Source organism: Narcine bancroftii, chromosome 3, assembly GCF_036971445.1.
Source record: "Narcine bancroftii isolate sNarBan1 chromosome 3, sNarBan1.hap1, whole genome shotgun sequence".
NCBI lineage: Eukaryota > Metazoa > Chordata > Chondrichthyes > Torpediniformes > Narcinidae > Narcine > Narcine bancroftii.
Genome location: NC_091471.1, coordinates 321,990,460 through 322,012,116, shown reverse-complemented (window position 1 = coordinate 322,012,116; position 21,657 = coordinate 321,990,460). Strand labels below are relative to the sequence as shown.

The following is a 21,657-nucleotide window of genomic DNA, read 5'->3' as shown; positions in this document are numbered from 1 at the left end:
ATCCTGGTGAATCTCCTCTGCACCCTCTCCATAACTTCCACATCCTTCCTGTAATGAGACACCAGAACTGAACACAATATTGAAAGTCTTCTACCTTCAACTGGAAATGGTGACTTTCTGCTGTCCCTTTTCCACTGATTTTAGCAGCATGCTGGCATCAGCAAACAAAAGGGTCAAGTCGATTAATCTCTAAAGATTTAACTCTAAAATTAACTGAAAGATTAGAATTTCTTGGAAAACAAATTCTTTTAGGTACCCCCCCACCCCAGCCCAATTTAATTTCACTCTTTCCATCTCTTTATCTACCCTTGTACTAGAATACAACAGCACAAAGCATGCCGTTTGGCCCATCTTGTCTGGGCTAAACCATTATACTGGTTATTCCCACTGATCTGCATCCAGTCCATAGCCCTCCACACTCCTCCCACCCATGTACCTGTTCAAATTCTTATAAAATTTCAAAATCAAGCCCACATTCACCACTTCAGTTGGCAGCTCATTCCACACTCCCACCACTCTCTGTGGAGAGGTTTCCCACCTAAAGTTTGCGCCAAACATTCATCCTTTACCCATGTCCCCTTGTTGTTTCACCCAACCTCAGTGGGAAAAGCCTGCTTGCATTTACTCTGTCTATACCCATCGTAATTATGTACACCTCTATCAAATCTCCCCTCAATCTCCGATAGTCCATGGAATAAAGTCCTAACCTGTCCCTCTAACTCAGTTCCTCAAGTCCCGGCAACATCCCAGTAAATCTTCTCTGAAGTCTTTTATCTTATTAATATCTTCCCTCTCTCCTCAATAATTTTCTCTCTCTCTCTCCCTCTCTCCCCCTTCCCCCCCTCCCCCCCACTCAGGTCCTCATCCCATTCTGATTTTTCTCTTTCCCTATCCCTCCCTCCCTCAGGTTCTCACCCCATTCTGATTCCATCTCTTTCTCTCTCTCTCTCTCTCTCTCTCTCTCTCTCTCTCTCTAGTCCCCTCTCCTTCTTCCTCCTCCTTTTCCCAATGGTCTCTCACTCTGCCTGTCTCTCCACCTCCTAACCTGCCCTATTACTTCAGCCTCTCTCTCCCTTGACCCACATATTTTCACCCATTCCATCGGTCCTGACCTGAAATGTTTTCTGTCCATTTCCACTGACACACGTTCTCTGCCCCACCGATCCCCTTACTCGATCCCATCATCTGCAGTATTTGTGTTCCTCTGGAGTTATGGAATGCATCTAACCATCTGTCAGGTAACTTTATTCAGGATCAGCAATGTTTATCTCATTACTTCAGGGGTATAATTCTAAATCCGGCCAGCTCAAAGTTGCTGTTGTGTGGGGGTAATGTAATTGGAATGACAAATGGCCCCACATCGTGAATAGTCCAGGGAATGTGGGCTGGGAGAAGTTGAGAGGAAGAGAGAGTGGCATGGTCAGTACAATGCAGTTATGGGTTCGAATCCGGCCACTGTGTGTGAGGAGTTTTTACATTCCGTCCCCCATGACCTGCGTGGCTTTCCTCCGAGTGCTACATGGGTGTACTTGGGCAGCACAGGCTTTTGGGCTAGAATTTCTCCAAATTGAATGTTAGAAGTAACCTCAGGGTTGAATGTAGGCCCCTATTCTATTTTCCTGTCTCCCAAAATGAAGCAGTAGAGGCTGCCTCATATATTTAAGAAGCAGTTATAATGATTTTTGAGTACTTGGGGAGTTACAGGAAACAGTCAGGTCAGTGGAATTGAGTCCACGGTCAGATCATTCACTGGCAGAGCAGGCTTGGCGGTCCAGATGGCCGACTCCTGCTCCTGTTCCTCGCATCCGTCACTTTCTCCCATCAAGCCTCAAGGCTTCCATTTTAACCCTTGGATATACCCCCCCTTGCCCTTCACTCTGATCGCTCTCTGCAATTCCTCTCTCAACGCTTTCTTCTCACTGCCTGGTCTGACCAACTGAACTGATTGCAAAAGGAATGTTCTCATGGCATGTGGCTTGAGTAGGGGAGAAATAAATGGATGTTCTCCCGAGTATGGATGTTGAGTTGGCCTACTCCTGCTGTTGTTTTTCACGAGCTGACATGACTGGACAGCACACTAAAAGAAGCTTCATTTTAAAGGTTAATGGGAGGTCTCTGAGTGGTGAGGACAAACTGAGAGACCTTGGGATCCATGTCCAATAGATGCTCAAACTGCTGCACAGGGTGTCAGTGTTGTTAAGAAGGTGTGTGATGTGTTGGACTTCATTTATTCGAGAGTCGAGAGGTGATGTTGCAGCGATGTAAGACCTTGGATAATGCCCACTTGGAATATTGTATTCACTACAGGAAGGATGTGGATGCTTTGGCAGGGACTTCCTGGATTGGAGAGCATACCTTGTGAGGATAGGTTGAGTGAACGTGGTCTTTATTCCTTGGAGCGATGGAGGGTGAAGGGTGAGCTAATAGAGGTTACAAGAAGATAAGACGCATTGATCGTATGGACGGCCAGAGGCTTTTCCCTCGGGGCTGAAATGGTCAACACAAGGGGTCATAGTTTTAAGGTGATTGGGAGTAAGTACATGGAATGTAAGAGGTAGGTTCTTCATACACAGTGTGCAGTGGGTGCCGGCAACAGAGGTGAAGGCAGGGACAATGGGGTCTTTTAAAAGACCATTAGATGGAGCTGAAAAAATGGAAGGCTTTAAAGTAGGGAAATTCTGGACAGCATGGGTTGGCACAACACTGTGGGCTGAAGGGCATGTACTGTGCCTGTCCCAACCACATGCCATTGCATGGATATTCATGTGCCAAGTGTCTTTATTTGAGCAGTAGACATATTGGGCTGTTACCTGTAGACCAGAGTGTGGTCCGAGGATGAGTTATACTGGATCTGGTACATCCACACCGCTGTGGGGGCCTGGGCCCCAGACCAGCCCACCCGGGCTGTGGTGGAGGTGATCTGAGCCACAGTGATGCCTGCGACATGCTCAGCTTCGTCAGCTGGGGGCCCGCTGATGTCGGACGAGCCGGGCTGTGGGGCACGACCAGTGCCGCCATCCCGCCGGGCGAGAGGGACCACCCTGAGGCGGGCCCGAGCCCGTGACTCACCCGCTGGGTTGGCAGCGAAACAGGTGTATGTGCCGCTGTCATTGGCAGCTGCCGCCACGATGTCTAGTGTCCCGTTGCCGTATGAGGTGATGCCTGACGAGTTGGCGACCACCCTGTCACCAGGAGAGACCCAGCGGAGAAGCGGCGGTGGGTCGCCCACTGCCCGACACCTCAGAGTGGCCCTCTGGCCCTCCAGCACCCAGAGATGGCGCGTGTGCCGCGTGATGAGTGGAGGCTCGCACACTAACTCGCCCTCAGACAGGTGCCAGAAGTAGCGACCGGCCAGCTGTGCCGGCGAGCCGCAAGTCTCCAGGTCATCGGCACGGGCCAGCCGGCGCAGCCACAGCAGCTCACAGTTGCAGTGCAGTGGGTTGCCACCAAAGTTGACGGTGGTGCCGGGCGGCAGGCGAGCGAACAGTGGGTCCGGTGGCAGAGTCTGCAGCCGGTTGGACGTCAGGTCGAGGCGGTCCAGGCTGGCCAGTCCGCTCAGCACGCCTGCCTCCAGCCGCTCGATCAGGTTGTGCTCCAGGCTGAGTGCGTGCAGGCTGAGCATTCGGCTGACTGCCTGCCAAGGCACCCGCGCCAGGTTGTTGAAGGACAGGTCCAGGTCCTCCAGGGTGAGCAGAAAATCATCAAAGGCGGCCGCTGACAGCCGTGCCAGCTGGTTGCCACTTGCCGTCAGGCGCTGCAGGCTGGCCAGCCCTCGGAGGCTGTCTGCCCTCAGCTCCGTCAACCGGTTGCCGTCCAGATGCAGGGAGCGCAGGCTGCCCAGGTGGCCAAAGGCCATGGGCTGTATTGAGGCCAGGGTGTTGCGGGACAGCGTGAGGTCCACCAAGCCAGACATGTTGGCAAAGTCACGGCTCTCCACCTCCCGGATAAAATTTCCGGCCAGTCGCAGCTCCACGGTTCGCCGGTCGATGTTCAGGGGAACGAAGAGCAGCCCCTTGTTGGCGCACAGCGTGCTCAGCGACTCAGACAGGTTGTGGCAGGTGCAATGGGGTGGGCAGCACTGAGCACTGGATGCCAGGAACAGGGCCAGCAGGAGCCGCTCCATCGCCGCTCTGTCGTGGAGGACAGACCTGCCTGGGTGGGGGTGGGGGAGGGAGGAAAGGAACACAGAGTCACCAAAGGTCATGTAATTGTTCTGTGTGGAAACTGAGCCCTATAGCCCACTCCATCCAAGCTGTCCCACCCGCTCCGGACCCACCTGCCAGTATATAGCCCATGTGCCCCTTAACACGTCCTATCCATGTATCTGTCCAAATATCCCACCCACACCAGTCCCACCTGCCTGCGTTTGGTCCTACATCCCTCTAAAGCCATCCTATCCATGTATCCGTTCAAATATCCCACCCACACTGGCCCCACTGGCCTATGTTTGGCCCCATCTCCCACTAAACCCATCCTATTCTTGTATCCATTCCAAATGTCCCACTCACACTGGTCTCACTGGCCTGCGTTTGGCCCCATATCCCTCTAAACACGTCCTATCCCTATCTCTGTCTAAATGTCCCACCCAGACTAGTCCCACCGTCCTGCATTTGGCTCCACATCCCTCTAAACCTGTCCTATCCATGTATCAGTTCAAATATCACACGAGCCTGTGTTTTCCCCCACATCCCTCTGAACCCGTCCTATCCATGAATTCAAACATTACAATAATCCCTTCTTCCAGCGACCCTTTCCATACACCCATCCTCCTCTGTGTAAAAACTTTATCGCTCAGGTTCCTGTTGAATCTCTCCCCTCCCCCACCTCACCTTAAACCATTCAAACTTTTTCACACTACAGCACAGAAACAGGCCCATCGGCCCATCTAGTCCATGCTGAACTAGTATTCTGTCTTGTTCTAATGACCTGCACCCAGACCAGAGCCCTCCATACCCCTCCCATGGACTTGTCCAAATTTATCTTAAATGTTGAAATTGAGCCTGCATTCACCACTTCAGCTGGCAGCTTGTTCCACACCCTCACCATTCTGTGTATGAAGTTCCCCTGAATGTTCCCTTTAAACATTTCCCCTTCTACCCTTAACCCATGTCCTCTAGACCTTGTCTCACCTAACCACAGTGGAAGGCCTGCTTGTATTTACCCTATCTATACCTCTCACAATTTTGTACACCTCAATCAAATCTTCCCTCATTCTCTGACACTCTAAGGAATCAAGTCCGAACTGTTCAACCCACTCCTCTAGGTAACACTGGGCAAAAGACTCTGTGCATTCACCCGATCTGTTCCACCTCTGTGAGATCACTCTTCATCTATCTACACTCCAAGGAACAAAGCCACAGCCTGCTCCACCTCTCCCTGTAACTCAGGCCCCCGAGTCCATGCAATGTCCTCGGCGATCTCCTCTGCACCCTCCCAGCTCACTTTGAGTTCTCATCCACATCTCTGACTTCCTGAGTTGTGATCAATATCGCTCAGCAGCTGGTTGTGTATTATCCCCTCTGAATAGAACAGAGCTGAGGAGGGAGTTAGGAATATCAGAGGTGGCACGGTTAGCACATTATTACAACGCCAGCAACCAGCCTTCGAATTTGATGCTATCTGCAAGGAATTTGTCCTTTCTCTCCATGTCTATATGGGTTCCGTCCGGGTGCTCCGGTTTCCCCCCCATGTTCCAAAGACGGACAGGGGTCAGTAGATTAATTGGGTGAATTTGTGCAGCATGGTCTCGTGGGCCAGAAGGCCTTGGTAGCCTGCTGTTTCTCCAAATTGTAAGTTTGAAACCTAGAAGTTCACCAGGGTGCTGAGCGCAATCTGTTGGAGGAACTTGGCTACAGCAGGGAATAACAACGGTCAATGTTTCAAGACAAGCCTCTTCATTGAGACTTCATTCCATACCTCGGTGAAGGGCTCAGGCCTGAAACATTGGTTATATACCTCTGCCTTTGCTATAGGTTACGCTGTTTGACCTGCTGAGTTTCTCCAGAATTGTGTTTTTACCTCTATCGCTGCATCCACAGAGTTTCGTGTTTAACTTCATTAGCCACTGTCCTCTCTCCCCCATGGACGCTGCTCAACATGTTGACTTTGCACACAGCACGGGTCCCGGTAATTATTAGGAAAATAGTTATTAAGAAAATGGAAGGAGCTGTTTACAGAGCCTGCAGATGAGAGGAAACATAATGGAGCTGCTCCCTTAATTAAATATTAAATCCTGCATTCACCCTGAGTCACCGACCTGCTCTGTCATGAGAGAGAGAGAGTCCACTGCAGAGACAAACTCCACTGCTATTGCAGTGAGCCCAGCGCTGTTACAGCACCAGCGACACGGGTTTGACATTGTCTCCAACTGCCACGTACAGCAGTGAAAGCCAGATCACTGGGAGTATTTGAACAAGAAATAGACAAGTATCTTATTAGTGGGGGCATCAAGGGATATGGGGAAAAGGCCGGAAATTGGTACTAGACTCGATGGGCCTAGTGACCTGCTTCTGTTCCTTTGTCTTGTGATCTTGTGATAACCAGCATGGGTTTCCTTCAGGACCTCTGGATTCTTCCCATATTCGAAAGAGAGACAGGGTTTGCACGTTAATTGGTCACACGGGTGTATTAATTGGTCACAAGGACGCGTGAGCAGGAAAGGGATGTTAGTGTGCTGTGTCTCACACACATAAAACCATGAGGGAGGTCGATCGCAGTCCTGTTCTCAAAGGTAGGGGAGTCTAAAACAAAAGGTTGAAGATACACAGTGCTCTCTATAATGCTTGGCTCAAAGACACTTCTTTGCCCCTGTGCTCCATAGTTTTAAATTTGTAATCCAACAATTCATGTGTTATTAAAGTGCACATTCCAGAGTCTATTTATATACATTTTGGTTTGCCCATGTAGAAATTACAGCATTTTTTATACATAGTCCCACACCCATTTCAGGGCACTGTAAAATCTGGAATGAACACTTTATTGACATGTGAATTGTTGGATTACAAATTTAAAACTGGAGCACAGGGGCAAATAAAATAAAAAAGTATCTTTCTCCCAAACATTATGGAGGGCTCTGTAACTTTGTTTATTTGTCAGGTTTAACCTAGGTTCCTCTGCAAGCAGTCTGGCAAGTGATGTCTAACATTCATACAGTCACACAAAGAGGTTAGCAAGCGAGTCTGCAAATGCTGGGCTCGAGTATCATATGCCAATGCGCTGGAGAAACACAGCAGGCACCGCAGTGGCCTCACAATGCGAAAGGCAGTCGGCATGTCGGGCCTGAGTAGCGGAACAGTGTGGGGCACCAGAAGCTCCCCTGCTACCCACTCCAGTTAAGCAGAGAAGAAGACCCTACAGGATGGAGACCATGATGGTGGACCAGTGGGGGGATCAGTGTCTGAGGGATCCATAAAGATTTGCGGTCGGGGGAACCTCACAGGCTGCTGGAGACCAGCTCATGGGAACCAGATGATGGAGAATTGGAGAGGGCACTGAGGGCAAGAAGGGCTTCCAAAGGGCACTGGGCGCTGAAGGCTTCCTGATAGTGTCAGAGGTTTGGATCTGGAGCTTGGGTGGCTGAAGAATCGAACAGGAGTCTGTGCAGCTGCAGAGGCTCCAGGAATGCTGGAGGCGAATCCACGGGCACTCAGTGTTTCCCAAGGAACTCTCTTTGCTTCTCGTTCTCTCGTATTGTGAGGGGCGCCGAGCAACTAATGGCGTCTCGTTGTCTGCCTTACGGCAGGCATGTACTATTACATTTCCCTCATTAAGATTAAAAGAGCAGTTTTTTATCTCAAACAAAAATTGGGACTTGATTATTAAATGAGTAACACTTCTTTACTATGTGCTTGACATTCTATTATGCAGTACATCAGACTTACATGTCTAAAGACAAATCTTCCCATATATTTCCTGATTCCATATAAAACCCTGATGTGACAGATGTAATGACGGGGAAGCAACGTATGTTCTGGTCTTGAACCTTATTGGAGGGAGATTCTTCATGTTTTGTCAATAATATTACATGTTCATCTTGAAGCTAATCCTTTAACAACTTTGTTTGGAGTGTTAGATGATAACACTCTTTTCTTCATTGGATTGTCAAGGCATACTATTTACGACTCTTAGGGCAATCTGACTGAGATGGAAAATCCTGTTCCACCACTAGTACGCAGTGATGTCACGTCTTAATTTAGAAAAGATCAGGGGTTCCGCGTTGTAGACTAACACTAACGTTCATAACATTTGGAGTCCTTTTATGGACTATTTTTGTGCTCATTAAATCTGTTTGCCTTGAGTACAGTCAGTAATTCAGCAGAACTACACCACCTTTAATTTTATGTCAAAGCATCCCAGGTTTTTTCAGTAGGTGTTAGAGCTCTTTTTTCTTCATTTTTTTTCTTTTTTGTCATTTTGACAATTTAAAAATATGTGCAATATGCAGATGCTGCAGTCACATAGGGACCTAAAACATGCAACTGGAGAGTAAGTTACCACACACTCGAGAGACAAAACTTCCACAAACAGCGAGCTGCTGGAGAGACTTGGTGCCCATGCGTGGTCAGTCAGGTGGGAACTCCAGGAAGGGTCCCGACCCAAGAGCCTTCCCTACCACAGATGCTGACCAACCCACTGACTCTCTCCAGCAGGGCAATAGATATTAAAGGATCCCATTTCTAGATCAGCCACAATCCCATCGAATGGCGGAGCAGGTTCAATGGGTCATGTAGGACACAGAACATTCCAGCTCAGCACAGGCCCTTTGCCCACAATGTGGTGCTACTCCACAGCAATCTCACCCTCCCCTTCCTCACACCCACAACCCTCTATTTTACTTACATCCATGTGCCTGCCTAAAAGTCTTTTAAATCTCCCTATTGTACCAGCCTCCACGTCCACCCCCTGCAATGTAATCCAGACAGCCACCCCTCTCTGTGTACAAAACTTACCCTGACATCTCCCCTTAACTTTCTTTCCCTTATCATAAACAGATGTCCGCTGGTTTTTGCTGTTGTCGCTCTTGAAAAAAGGCGCTGGCTGCCCCTCATACTCTTCTACGCCTCTATTAAGTCACCTCTCACCCTTCGTCACTCCAAAGAGAAAAGTTTTATTAACCTTGGTTCTCCAATCCAGGCAACACCCTGGTAAATCTCCTCTGCCCCCTCTCCATAGCTTCCACATCCTTTCTGTCATGAGGTGACCAGAACTGAACACAATCCTCCAATTGTGCTAACCAGAGTTTTCTAGAGCTGCAACCTCCTGAACTCAATCCCTTGACTAATGGTGACCAACCACACATCATACACCCTCTGAACCACCCTATCCTTCTGCACAGCAATCTTGAGGGATCCTGCTCCTTTTCCCCATGTTTCAATGTCCTTATACGCCCTTTTCCCAACCATGGGAATGCTCAGTCTCAGAGTTCAACCGCTGTGCAACGCAGAGTTCACAGAGAGCCTATCAGATGCAAGGAAAAACTCTCTTCAATACTGCCGAGTTCAGACTCTACAGATAATCAATGGTGAGAAATTTGCGTCCCTTTGAGGCTGCAGGTAATGATTTATGAAGGATCAGCACACTTCAATGTTGTTTATTAATAATTAAAGATCACTCTGCAACCATCTTGGGGATTTCTTACAGAGCTATCAATGTTGGCAGGGAATTGGCAGAGGGATAATCTATCAGCATTGGCAAGTGGCAGAAGCTCACAGCTGCTGAGGCAGCTCAGAGCCTAGGTACCCCTGGACGCCGAGATCCTTGGTGGGCACAGAGGGTGACATATTATCGTAGGGCCAGTACTGAGGGAAGGGGCAGTACTGCGGGAGGGGGAGTAAGAGAGGGGCAGTACTGAGAGAGAGGGGTACTGAGGGAGGGGTAGTACTGAGGGAGGGGGTGATACTGAGGAAGGGGGCAGTGAGGGAGGAGCAGTACTGAGGGAGGGGGAAGGGAGGGGGTAATGAGGGAGGGTGATTCTGAGGCAGGGGGAAGTTCTGAGGGAGGGGGTGATGAGGGAGGGGCAGTATTGAGGAAGGGGGTGGTGAGAGAAGGGGGCACTGAGGGAGTGCTGCACTTAGCAAAATGAGAATCAATCCTGTCAAGTTTGACCACAGGATAACTTCTGCCCAGTGTTTCTCAACATTAATCATAGGACCTCCAGGGTAGTGATCTCAGGATTGTTTCACATACCATGGAGAGATTAGTAATAGGAGGATAAGGCATCTTAACACGTGGCTGGGGCCATGATGTAATAAGGAGGGCTCACTGGGCTCTGTTCCAGGGAAGATGGAATATGTACCGATGGGACAGATTGCATCTGAACTGGAAGGGGATTCATATCCTTGCGGTAGGTTTGTTAATCTGGTCCTGATGGGTTTAAACTAGATTTGCAGGGGGGTTGGAACCAGAATGTTAGAGCAGTTAGTGAGGTGGATGTCATGTGAGGACTGCACGTATAGACAGAAATCAAAGGTTGTACATGATAGTAATTTTATCAGGTGTATTTATTTTAATGCACGGAGTATTGTCGGAAGGCAGATGATCTTATGGCAAGGATTAGTTTGTGGGATTATAACATTATTACTATCAGTGAGACGGTTGCAGGAGGGGCAGAACTGGCAGCTCAATGTTCCAGGATTGTGTTATTTCAGACGTGATGGATGGGGAGGGATGAAAGGGGGAGGAACGGCATTGCTAATCAGAGAAAATATCACAGCTGTGCTTAGACAGGACAGCCTAGAAGGGTTTGTCTACAGAGGCCATATGGATGGATCTGAGGAACAGGAAAGGTGTGACCACACTGATATGATTACCCAGTAGTGAAAAAGAATTGGAGGAGCAAATCTATAGGAAGATAGCAGGCCGATGTAAGAAAGAGAATGTTGTGATAGTAAGATTTTAACTTTCCACATATTGACTGGGACTACCATACAGTAAAAGAGCTGGATATATGTTCAGGAAAATTTTTTAAATCAATATATAGCAGTAACAATGAGAGAGGATGCAGTACTTGATCTCCTATTAGGGAATCAGACAGGCCAAGTGACATAAGTATGTGTAGGGGAACATTTTGGGTCCAGTGACCATAATGTCATTCGTTTCAAGCTAATTAGGGATAAGAATCTCGAGTTGAGATTCTAAATTTGAGAAAGGTCAATTTTGTGGAAATGAGAACAGATCTAGGAAGAGTGGATTGGGAAAAGTTGTTTTCTGGCAAGGATATGTTCAGTAAGAGAAAGGCCTTCAAAGAGGAAATTTGAGTGCAGAGTTTGCATGTACCTGTTAGGATTAAACAGCATAGGGAACCCTGGTTTTCAAGGGATATTGGTAATCTGGTTAAGGTGGTGTACAGCAAGTATGGGCAACAAGGAGCTAATGAGGCATGTTCGGTGCCAAAGGAGGGCATCCATGGGCATTGACCCCCCCCCCCTCCGCCATACAGTCACGGTCATCGCTCGCTGTCAGGTTAAGAAGAAGAGAGAGGTGTACAGCAGGTATAAATAGCAAGGAGAAAATAAGGTACTTGAAGAGTATAGAAAAAGCAGCAAAGTACTCAAGAAGGAAACCAGGAAGACAAAAAAGAGACATGAGGTTGCTCTGGAAGATCTTTCTTTTTCTTTCTTTGGCTTGGCTTCACGGACGAAGATTTATGGAGGGGTATGTCCACGTCTGCTGCAGGCTCGTTGGTGACTGACAAGTCCGATGCGGGACAGGCAGGCACTGTTGCAGCGGTTGCAAGGGAAAATTGGTTGGTTGGGGTTGGGTGTTGGGTTTTTCCTCCTTTGTCTTTTGTCAGTGAGGTGGGCTCTGCGGTCTTCTTCAAAGAAGAACTGTGAGGCGCCAAGATGCACGGTTGGAGGCGATATCAGCTCACTGGTGGTGGTGAATGTGGCAGGCACCAAGAGATTTCTTTAAGCAGTCCTTGTACCTCTTCTTTGGTGTACCTCTGTCTCGGTGGCCAGTGGAGAGCTCGCCATAGAACACGATCTTGGGAAGGCGATGGTCCTCCATTCTGGAGACGTGACCCACCCAGCGTAGTTGGGTCTTCAGCAGCGTGGATTCGATGCTGTCAGCCTCTGCCATCTCGAGTACTTCGATGTTGGTGATGAAGTCATTCCAATGAATGTTGAGGATGGAGTGGAAACAGCGCTGATGGAAGCGTTCTAGGAGCTGTAGGTGATGCCGGTAGAGGACCCATGATTCGGAGCCGAACAGGAGCGTGGGTATGACAACGGCTCTGTACACGCTGATCTTTGTGTGTTTCTTCAGGTGGTTGTTTTTCCAGACTCTTTTGTGTAGTCTTCCAAAGGTGCTATTTGCCTTGGTGAGTCTGTTGTCTATAAAGCTCTAGAAGATAATGTGAAAGTAAAAGGATAGTAAGGGACAAAATTGGTCCCCTAGATGATCAGAGTGGTCAACTATATGTGGACCCTCATGAGATGGGGGAGATCTTAAACAGTTTTTTTGCATCAGGATTTATCAGGAAACTGGCATAGTGGATATGGAAGGAAGGGAACAGAAGGGTCATGGAACTGATGGAGATTAAGAGGAGGGAATGCTTGTTGCCTTACAGTGAATAAGGGTAGATAAATCCCCCGGGCTGGAAATGATATTCCCTTGGACCTTGAGGAAGACCAGGGGGCCTGGCAGATAGATTCAAAATCTCCTTAGCAACAGGTACGGTGCCAGAGGTTTGAAGGGTAGCTTATGCTGTCGTGTTGTTTTAAAAATGCTCCAAAAATAAACCAGGTGACTATTGGGGTTGCCTCAGAGATTGGTGCTGGGACCATTGTTGTTTGTTGTCTATATCAATTATCTGAATGATAATGTGGTGAATTGGATCAGAAACTTCGCTGATGACACAAGATTTTTAAAACTTGCAGAGGGATCTGGACCAACTGGGAGAAAGGGCCAAAAAATAGCAGGTAGAGTTTAATGCAGACAAGTGTGAGATGATGCATTTTGGAAGGGCCAACCAAGGTAGAACATACACAGTAAATGGTTGGACACTGAGGAATGCAGAGGAGCAGAGAGATCTGGGACTACAGATACATTGTTCCCTGAAGATGGCATCACAGGTGGACAGGGTTGTAAAGAAAGCTTTTGACATTTTATCCTTATTAAATCAAATTATTGAGTCTCAGAGTTGATATGTTATGTTGAAGTTATTTAAGACATTGCTGAGGCCAAATATGGAATATTGTGTGCAGTTTTGGGTGCTGAACTACAGGAAGGATATCAATAAGATTGAAAGAGTGCAGAAAAAAATTTAATAGGATGTTGCCGGGTCTTTAGAAGTTGAGATCAGTGTTAGGCCCACAACTGTTCATCATTTACATTGATGACTTGGAGGAGGGGACAAAATATGGTGTAGCCAAATTTGTGGATGACACCAAATTGAGTGGAAGAGCAAATTGTAATGAGGATGTGGAGAGTCTGCAGAGGGATATAGTTAAGCTGGATGAATGGGCAAAGGTCTGGCAGATGGAGTACAATGTTAGTAAGTGTGAGGTTATCCACTTTGGCAAGAAAAATAAAAGAGCTGAATATTATTTAAAGGGTGAAAAACTACAGCATGCTGTTGTGCAGAGGGACTTGGGAGTGCTTGTGCATGAATCGCAAAAAGTTAGGTTGCAGGTGCAGCAGGTTATTAAGAAGGCAAATGGAATGTTGGCCTTCATCATGAGAGGAATTGAATTCAGGAGTAGGGAGGTAATGTTGCAACTGTATAAGGTACTGGTGAGACCGCACCTGGAGTACTGTGTCCAGTTCTGGTCTCCATATTTGAGGAAGGATATACTGGCTTTGGAGACGGTCCAGAGGAGGTTTACTAGGTTGATCCCTGGGATGAAGGAGTTGACATGATGAAAGATTAAATCATCTAGGATTGTATTCGCTCGAGTTCAGAAGAATAAGAGGAGATCTTATATAAACATATAGGATTATGAAGGATATGGATAGGATAGATGTAGGAAGGTTTATTGAGCTGGCCGGGGAAACTAAAATGAGCGGACACAGTCTCAAGATTCGGGGGAGTAGATTTAGAACAGAGATGAGGAAAAATAGTTTTTCCCAGAGAGTAGTGAATGTTTGGAATTCTCTAACCAGGGAAGTGGTTGAGGCTGCCTCATTAAACATATTTAAAATTCGGTTAGATAAATTTTTACATGATAGAGGAATTAGGGGATATGGGGAGAAGGCAGGTAGGTGGAGTTAGGTCATAAATTAGATCAGCCATGATCGTATTGAATGGCGGAGCAGGCTCGATGGGCCATTTTTGGCCTACTCCTGTTCCTACTTCCTATGTTTCTATGTTCCTATGAGATACAGGGAAAGGTTAAACAGGTTAGAACTTTATTCCTTGGAGCAAAGAAGAATCAGGGGAGATTTGATAGAGGTTTATAAGATTACGAGAGGTATAGACAGAGTGGATGTAGATAGGCTTTTTCCTCTTAGATTGGGGGAGATAAATACAAGAGGTCATAGTTTTAAGCTGAAAGGGGGAAAGGTTTAGCGGGAATATTAGGGGAAGTTCTTGACACAGAGTGGTGGGAGTGTGGAACAAACTCCCATCTGAAGTGGTCAACGCAGGCTCAATCTTATGTTTTAAGAATAAATTGGATAGGTACGTGGATAGGAGAGATCTGGAGGGATATGGAATGGGAGCAGGCCAATGTGACTAGGGTCGACACAGACTGGAGGGCTGAATGGCCTGTTTTATCTTTGCTGTAGCATTCTATGGTTCTAATTAGTATTTCACTTAACCAGTTATTTAGTCTTAACTTTTTTCAAAACCTGCAGCTTCCCTTTCACAAGTCTCTGGAACAAATCCCACCTGTAATTGCTGGACCCTCAGTGAACAGGGCAAAATCCAAACAACAGATTTATTGTCAGAGTACATCCATGACATCACATACAACCCTGAGATTCTTGTTCCTGCAGGCCCGGTAGAATTTTGACTTATTGGTAATGCAAAATAAACTGTATTCAATAAAAGATACATAAGGAATAGAGAGAAATATTAACAACCTGACTGTAATACAGATAAAAGTGCTAGCTATGCCTCTCATAATCTTGTAGACATCTATTAAGCCAGGTTATTGTAAGACTCATACATATCTGGTTTTCCCATCCTAAAATCAACAATCAGCTCTTTAGTCATGGTGATGTTCAGTGTGAGGTTGTTGATGGTGCACCGTTTAGGCAAGTTTTCAGTCTCCCTCCAGTGTGCGCCCCTTTTCTTACAGCCCACTACCACCATGGTATCATTACCAAATTTGTCGATCATGGCCACTTTCTTGCACCAGCTATACCTCATACTGCAAAAATATGCAAGGTAAAACCAGAAATCTTAGAATTGTATTTTGGATGTGCGTGGAGACAGTATTCAACCTGGCTATCCACCAAGGTCAGACTCTCTGGTTAAAATTAGGGGACATTTTGGAAAGAAATTACTGGGGTGGGGTATCCACAGGATCCAGTGCTGTTCCTGTTGAGGGATATGAGTCCAAAGCTGTCCAAACACCAAATTCAATTTGTAAGTGTCGCCTTGGCGGTGGCCAGGAAGTGCTGGTTACCTGGAAATCTGACTCCTAGCTAAGCACAATGTGATGGGACATGAAATGGAGAGCTGTGTTCCCCTGGAGAAAATTACTTACAACTTAAGAGGGAGTCGCGATAGGTTCATTTAGGTGTGCCAGCCATACTCGTAACACACTGAAACGCAGGTGTGATTAATCTTCCCAAGGCCTTTCACAATGGGAAATAGTGGACAATAATGGCTCACACAAGCCCTGAAATCCTGAGAATGAGAGAATTTGGAGGTCTGGCTAGCACCTCCCACTTTTTTTTTTCCATTTGTATTGCAACTCTTAGACTGGCTGCATGACAATCTGGTATGGGAACACCAATACCCATGAGTGTAAAGCTCTGCAAGAGGTAGTGGACACAGCCCAGAACATCAAAGGCAAAACCCTCCCCACTAACGAGAACATCTACAGGGAACGCTGCCGTCGGAGAGCAAAGACCCACACTACCTAGTAGACACTCGAAAGTCAGAACTTCGTAAGTCAGGGTCTATCTATATTGGTAAATATGAGGTGATCCACTTTGGAAGGAAAAATAGAAAATCAAAATACTATTTAAACCGCTGCATGCTGCTGTGCAGGAGGACTTGGGAGTGCTTGTGGATGAATCACAAAAGGTTGGTCCACAGGTGCAGCAGGCTGTCAAGAAGGAAAGTGGAATGTTGGCCTTCATTACTGGAGGGATTGAATTTAGGAGCAGGGAGGTTATGCTAAAACTGTACAAGGTACTGGTGAGGCTGCATCTGGAGATCTGCATGCAGTTCTGGTCTCCTTACTTGAAGAAGGATGGACTGGCTTTGGAGACAGTGCAGAGGAGGTTCTTCAGGTTGATTCCAGAGATGAGGGGGTTGGCCGACGAGGAGAGATTGAGTCATCTGGGATTGCATTTACTGGAATTTAGAAGAATGAGAGGGCATCTTATGGAAACATAAAATTATTTAAGGCGTAGATAAGATGGAAGTACATAAATTGTTTCCATTGGTGGGGGAGACCAGAATGAGGGGACTTAGCCTCAAGATTCATGGGAGTAGATTTAGGATGGAGATGGGGAGGAACTGCTTTCCCCAGAGGGCGGTGAATCTATGGAATTCGCTGCCCACAAAGCAGTGGAGACGACCTCAGTAAATATATTTAAGACAAGGTTAGATTAGGGGAACTAAGGGATATGGGGTCGGTGGAGATGAGCCGATCATCAGATATCTCTTTGAATGGTGGAGCAGGTTTGACGGGCCGGATGGCTGACTCCAGCTGTTCTTATATTTGCATTTAGTGGAACATCTGCTTCAATGGAAACCTGAAAACTTTTCTTCTCTTAATTGCATGGATCCTGTATCAGAGCCTGGCTGTGTCTGCTGTTGGATTTGGTTCGTAATTTCATGAATGAAAAGGTTTTAAATGGCATTTCTGTCAGTCGCTGTCAGAACCTGTTTTGACCTTCAAATTTTTTTCCCTCTGCAAATGAGAGTGATTTGTGCCAATTTGCATTAATTTAACTGCACTTCTGTGAGGAAGTTAGAAACCACTTGGGGTGTTGTTCTAAAGAAGAATTGACCATTAGAGGTTCTAAAGATTTTTTTGTATGTCTACAAGATTATGAGAAGCTTAGGTAAGGTAGATAATAAGTGCTTTTCCCCAGGGTGGGAGTAGCAAACACCAGAGGTAATCTGTACAAAGTGAGGGGAGAGGTAATCTGAACAAAGTGATGGGAGAATATTTAGGGGACACACAGAGAGTGGTGGGGAGCTGGAATGCATTGTTGGGGGTGGTGGTGGAGGCTGGAACATTGGGGGGGGGGGGGTTTAAGAGACAGGCACATGGATGAAAGAAAAATAAGAGGGTTACAAGGTGGGAAGGGTACAGTTTTTCTTTTTGCAGGTATTGTTGGGTCAGCACAGCATTGTGGGCTGAAGGGCCTGTACTATGCTGGAATCTTCTATGTTCTATTTAATCTCCATAAAGGTTGAAAAATAGAACCTACAACTGTGTGGCTCGGTACGACAATAACACCATCAACACATTTGCCGATGATACCACGGTAGTGGGTTGTATAAAGGAAAGGAGTGAATCAGCCTACAGGAGGATATTGAAAAATTGGCTGAATTGTCCAATGTCACCAAAACTAAGGAGCTGATTCAGGAAAGGAAAGCCAGAGGTTTACAATCCAGTGATCATTGGGGGATCAGAGGTGGAGAGGGCGAGCAAATTTAAGTTCTTCAGAGTCATTATCTTGTAGGACCTTACATGACCCAACACACTGATGGCATCATGAAGAAAGCACGTCAACGCCTCTACTTCCTCAGGAGTTTTCTGAGGTTTGGTACGACACCAGAAATCCTGGAAAATTTCTACAGGGATGTGGTGGAAAGTGTGCTGAGCAGCTATGTCATGGTCTGGTATGGGAACACCAATACCCCTGAGTGTAAAGCCCTCCAAAAGGTAGTGGACACAGTCCAAGGCATCACAGGCAAAACTAGGAGGAGGGGAGAGATCTGGGAATACAGATACATTGTTCCCTGAAAGTGGCGTCGCAGGTGAACAGGACTGGAAAGAAAGCTTTTGGCACCTCAGATTTTGTAAATCAATTTATTGAGTCAAGGAGTTGGATGTTATGTTGAAGTTGTTTAAGACATTGGTGAGGCCAAATTTGGAATATTGTGTGCAGATCTGGACACCAAACTACAGGAAAGATATCAATAAGACTACAAGAGTGCAGAGAAGATTTACTAGGATGTTGCCAGGTCTTCAGGAGTTGAGATACAGGGAAAGATTAAACAGGTTAGGACTTTATTCCATGGAGCGAAGAAGAATGAGGGGAGATTCGATAGAGATTTACAAGATTATGAGAGGTATAGATAGTGGATGCGAGTAGGGTTTTTCCACAGATTGGGGGAGATAAATATGAGAGGTCATAGTTTTAAGCTGAAAGATTTAGGGGGAAAAGTTTAGGGGGAATATTAGGGGGAAGTTCTTGACTCGCAGAGTGGTGAGAGTGTGGTAAACGCAGACTCAATTTTGTGTTTTAAGAATAAATTGATAGACACATGGATGGGAGAGGTCTGGAGAGTTATGGAATAGGAGCACGTCAGTGGGACTAGGGAGATGATGGTGGGCACAGACCAGAGGGGCTGAATAGCTTGTTTTTCATGCTGGAGCATTCTCATCCTGGAGTGGTCTCAGGCACTGCTGGACTGAGACCACCCGCACATTGAAGGAACAACATCTCATCTTCCATCTGGGAACCCTCCAACCAGATGGCATTAACATCAACGTCTCCGGTTTCCATTAACAGTGTGCCCCCCAATCCTCCTTCCCCCCTCCACCATCTTTTACCTTTCCACATCCCCTTGTCTTTTCCTCTGTTGGCCTGTGTTTCTCCCTCAGTGGACAGCCAGTGAGATTGCAGGAACATACCCGTTGATTCATTGTGACGATTAAATTATTTTATATTGGACATACTGCAGGGTTACAGACCCTTCCATCCACAAACCCGTGTTGCCCAATTACTCCCAAATTAATCTAAAACTCCCATATGTTTTGAAGGGTGGAAAAACCCAGAAGAAATCCATTAAGGTCACAGAGAGAATGAACAAACTCCATACAGACAGCGCGGGATTTGAGCCCAGGTCGCCAACGCTCTTAACTATGTTGCGCTAACCGCTTCGGTAAAAAAAATCAGCACAATTTCCATCACACTTCTGTGAAAATTTTCCAGGGTTTCCGATGTCAGGCCAAACCTCCACGAACTGTAATGGTGATAAGCACTTCATTGGTATACATTGTGTTCAATACATGATGTACCAAACATTTCACCAGCTGCATCTGAACAGGAACCATGTCAAAATAATACAACTGGAAAACTATGACGTGCTAAATACATAATTGATTGAAAAAACTAACAAATATACACAAAAAGCCATCGTAAGTGAGACCCAGAGCTCTCAAAGTAAATAGAAATGTTGCATTGCTCATTGATCTTGTACAGGTTGCATTCGAATGCTAACACTTTACAGAGGGTTTGCTAACATGGGGCAGGACGTTTGGGTGATATCTGTGGCTCCTCCCATTGTGGCTTCTGAGAATCCTGAGTATTGGAGGAATTACTGTTAAGGCCTTCCTTTGTGTCAGTCAGCCATGTACATTGTAAGCGTGTGGATCCTGATCATACATTGTCTTTGTAAATATCAGGGACAGATATTGTCCAGCCCACAATATGTACACAAAACTGCACCTCAGCTCTCTGTTTGTTCGACTGTGTTTGGTTTCTGAATGACATGTGGTGGAGGAGTGCAGTGAGGCCTGCCTGTGTTAATGCAGGAGTGTGATCTTGAGAGGTTTGGTTTACATGGAGATGCTGTGCTGCATTGTGGGATGCATGTACATTTGGTGCAGTGCTGACATTATGAGGCCAGCTTTTGTTGAGTGTGAATTGTGTGTCTGCATGTCTCTATGCATCTGCACCATTATCTTGCATGTGTGTGTCTCTGTGTGTATGTGTGTCTGTGTATGTGTGTATATACGTGTGTGTGTCTTTGTCTATGTATTTGTGTTACATGTGTGTTATGCATGCATTTGTGTGTTACATGTGTGTGCTTGTGTGTTTAATGTGTATGTTTGTTTCTTAAATGTATGTGTGTTTCTTTATTGTGTGTGTGTGTGTGTGTGTGTGTGTGTGTGTGTGTCCCCTTCATCCTTCTGTGCTCCAAATAGAAAACTTTGCCTCATAAAACTTGTTTTCCAGTCCAGGCAACATCCTGGTAAATCTCCTCTGCACCTTCTCCATAGTTTCCACATCCTTCCTATAATGAAATGACCAGAATACTCTGTGTGGATTTATATGGGGAGAGATCAGGTTGTTTAATCCAGACCGTCGGAAGGAGAGACCTGATGGAGGTTTATAAAATCCTGAGAGTTGCAAGGCATTGGTTGACAGTGAGGTGGGGGCAGCTGAAAGAAGGTCAAAGGCATGTTTTTGTTTTACAGGAAATGGTGGGGGCCTGGACTGGCTGCCAGGGGTAGTTAATGGTGAAAGTGGTAACTTCCACCAATACATAAACATGCAAGCAATGTGGTACTGGATCAACTTGACATCAGCACAGAAAACAGGCCCCTTCAGCCCTTCTAGTCTGTGCTGATCTTTTTTTTGCCTAATCCCACTGACTTGCATCCAGTGCATAGCCCTCCATGTACCTGTCCAAATTCTTCTTACATGTTAAAGTTGAGCCTGGATTCTCCACCTCTTCTGGAAGCACATTCCACACTCCCAGAACTTTGTGTGATTAAGTTCTCCCTTATGTTCCCCTTAAATTTCTCCCCTTTCACCCTTAACCCATGTCCTCTGGTTTGTATCTCACCTACCCTCAGTGGAAAAAGCCAATCTACATTTACTCTGGGAATAAAGTCCTAACCTGTTTAACCTTTCCCTGTAACTCAATTCCCGAAGTCCCAACCAGATCCTAGTCAATCTTCTTTGCAGTCTTTCTATTTTGATATCCTTTCTGAAGTTAGGTGACCAAAAGTGCACACAATATTCCAAATTTGATCTCAAATTTTGTCTAATACCCCAATGTCTTTACCATTACATCCCAACTCCTGTACTCATCCTTTGATTTATAAATTTATGATTTATATCTGCCACTTTCAGGGAATTGTGTATCTGTATTCGCAGACCCCTCTGTTCAGTCACAATCCTCAGTATCTCGTTGTGGGCTGAGTCTTGTTCCAGCGGTGCCTTTTACATTCTTACTGCGCGGTGTGAATTGTCTGCCCAAATACATGTGTATCCGGCTATGCGTCCGATTCCCCGGACATATATCTGTTCTACAGGCCGAGAAAAATTGTGCCTGAATCGACAGCAAGGGGTTGTTGAAAAGGAATTACAGCTGATCCTGAACTGAATTAATGGGGGGGGGGGGGGTTCAATCCTGGCAAGAATCTTAGGAGGCAGAGCGAACCCCGCCCCTCCCGCGTGAATGAAGTGGAGTGGTGGCGGATGTATGAGAAAGCTGGAACCAGCGCCACATCTCAGTCAAAACACAGACTCGTCGCGTCTACAGCGGGTAAAGATTATAAAGAGGAC

General features: G+C 46.4%; 2 protein-coding genes across 5 annotated transcripts in view; one reads left to right on the top strand and one right to left on the bottom strand.

Moving 5' to 3' along the window:
• The window catches only part of LOC138759091 (pyruvate carboxylase, mitochondrial-like), a 403,275-nt gene that overhangs the window by 212,783 nt on the left and 168,835 nt on the right, over positions 1 to 21,657 (top strand). The gene's annotated exons all lie outside the window — the stretch shown is intronic.
• The window catches only part of LOC138759092 (leucine-rich repeat and fibronectin type-III domain-containing protein 4-like), a 28,466-nt gene that overhangs the window by 5,302 nt on the left and 1,507 nt on the right, over positions 1 to 21,657 (bottom strand). For 2 of the 4 annotated variants that reach the window (XM_069928992.1, XM_069928991.1), the window contains 2 exons: positions 6,019 to 6,179; positions 2,811 to 4,152 (listed from right to left, as the gene is read on the bottom strand). In XM_069928992.1, the coding sequence (XP_069785093.1) occupies positions 2,811 to 4,152; positions 6,019 to 6,082 (1,406 nt within the window). In that variant the 5' untranslated portion in view covers positions 6,083 to 6,179. The remainder of the gene's footprint in view (positions 1 to 2,810; positions 4,153 to 6,018; positions 6,180 to 21,657) is intronic. The other 2 variants (XM_069928994.1, XM_069928993.1) reach the window with 1 other exon arrangement.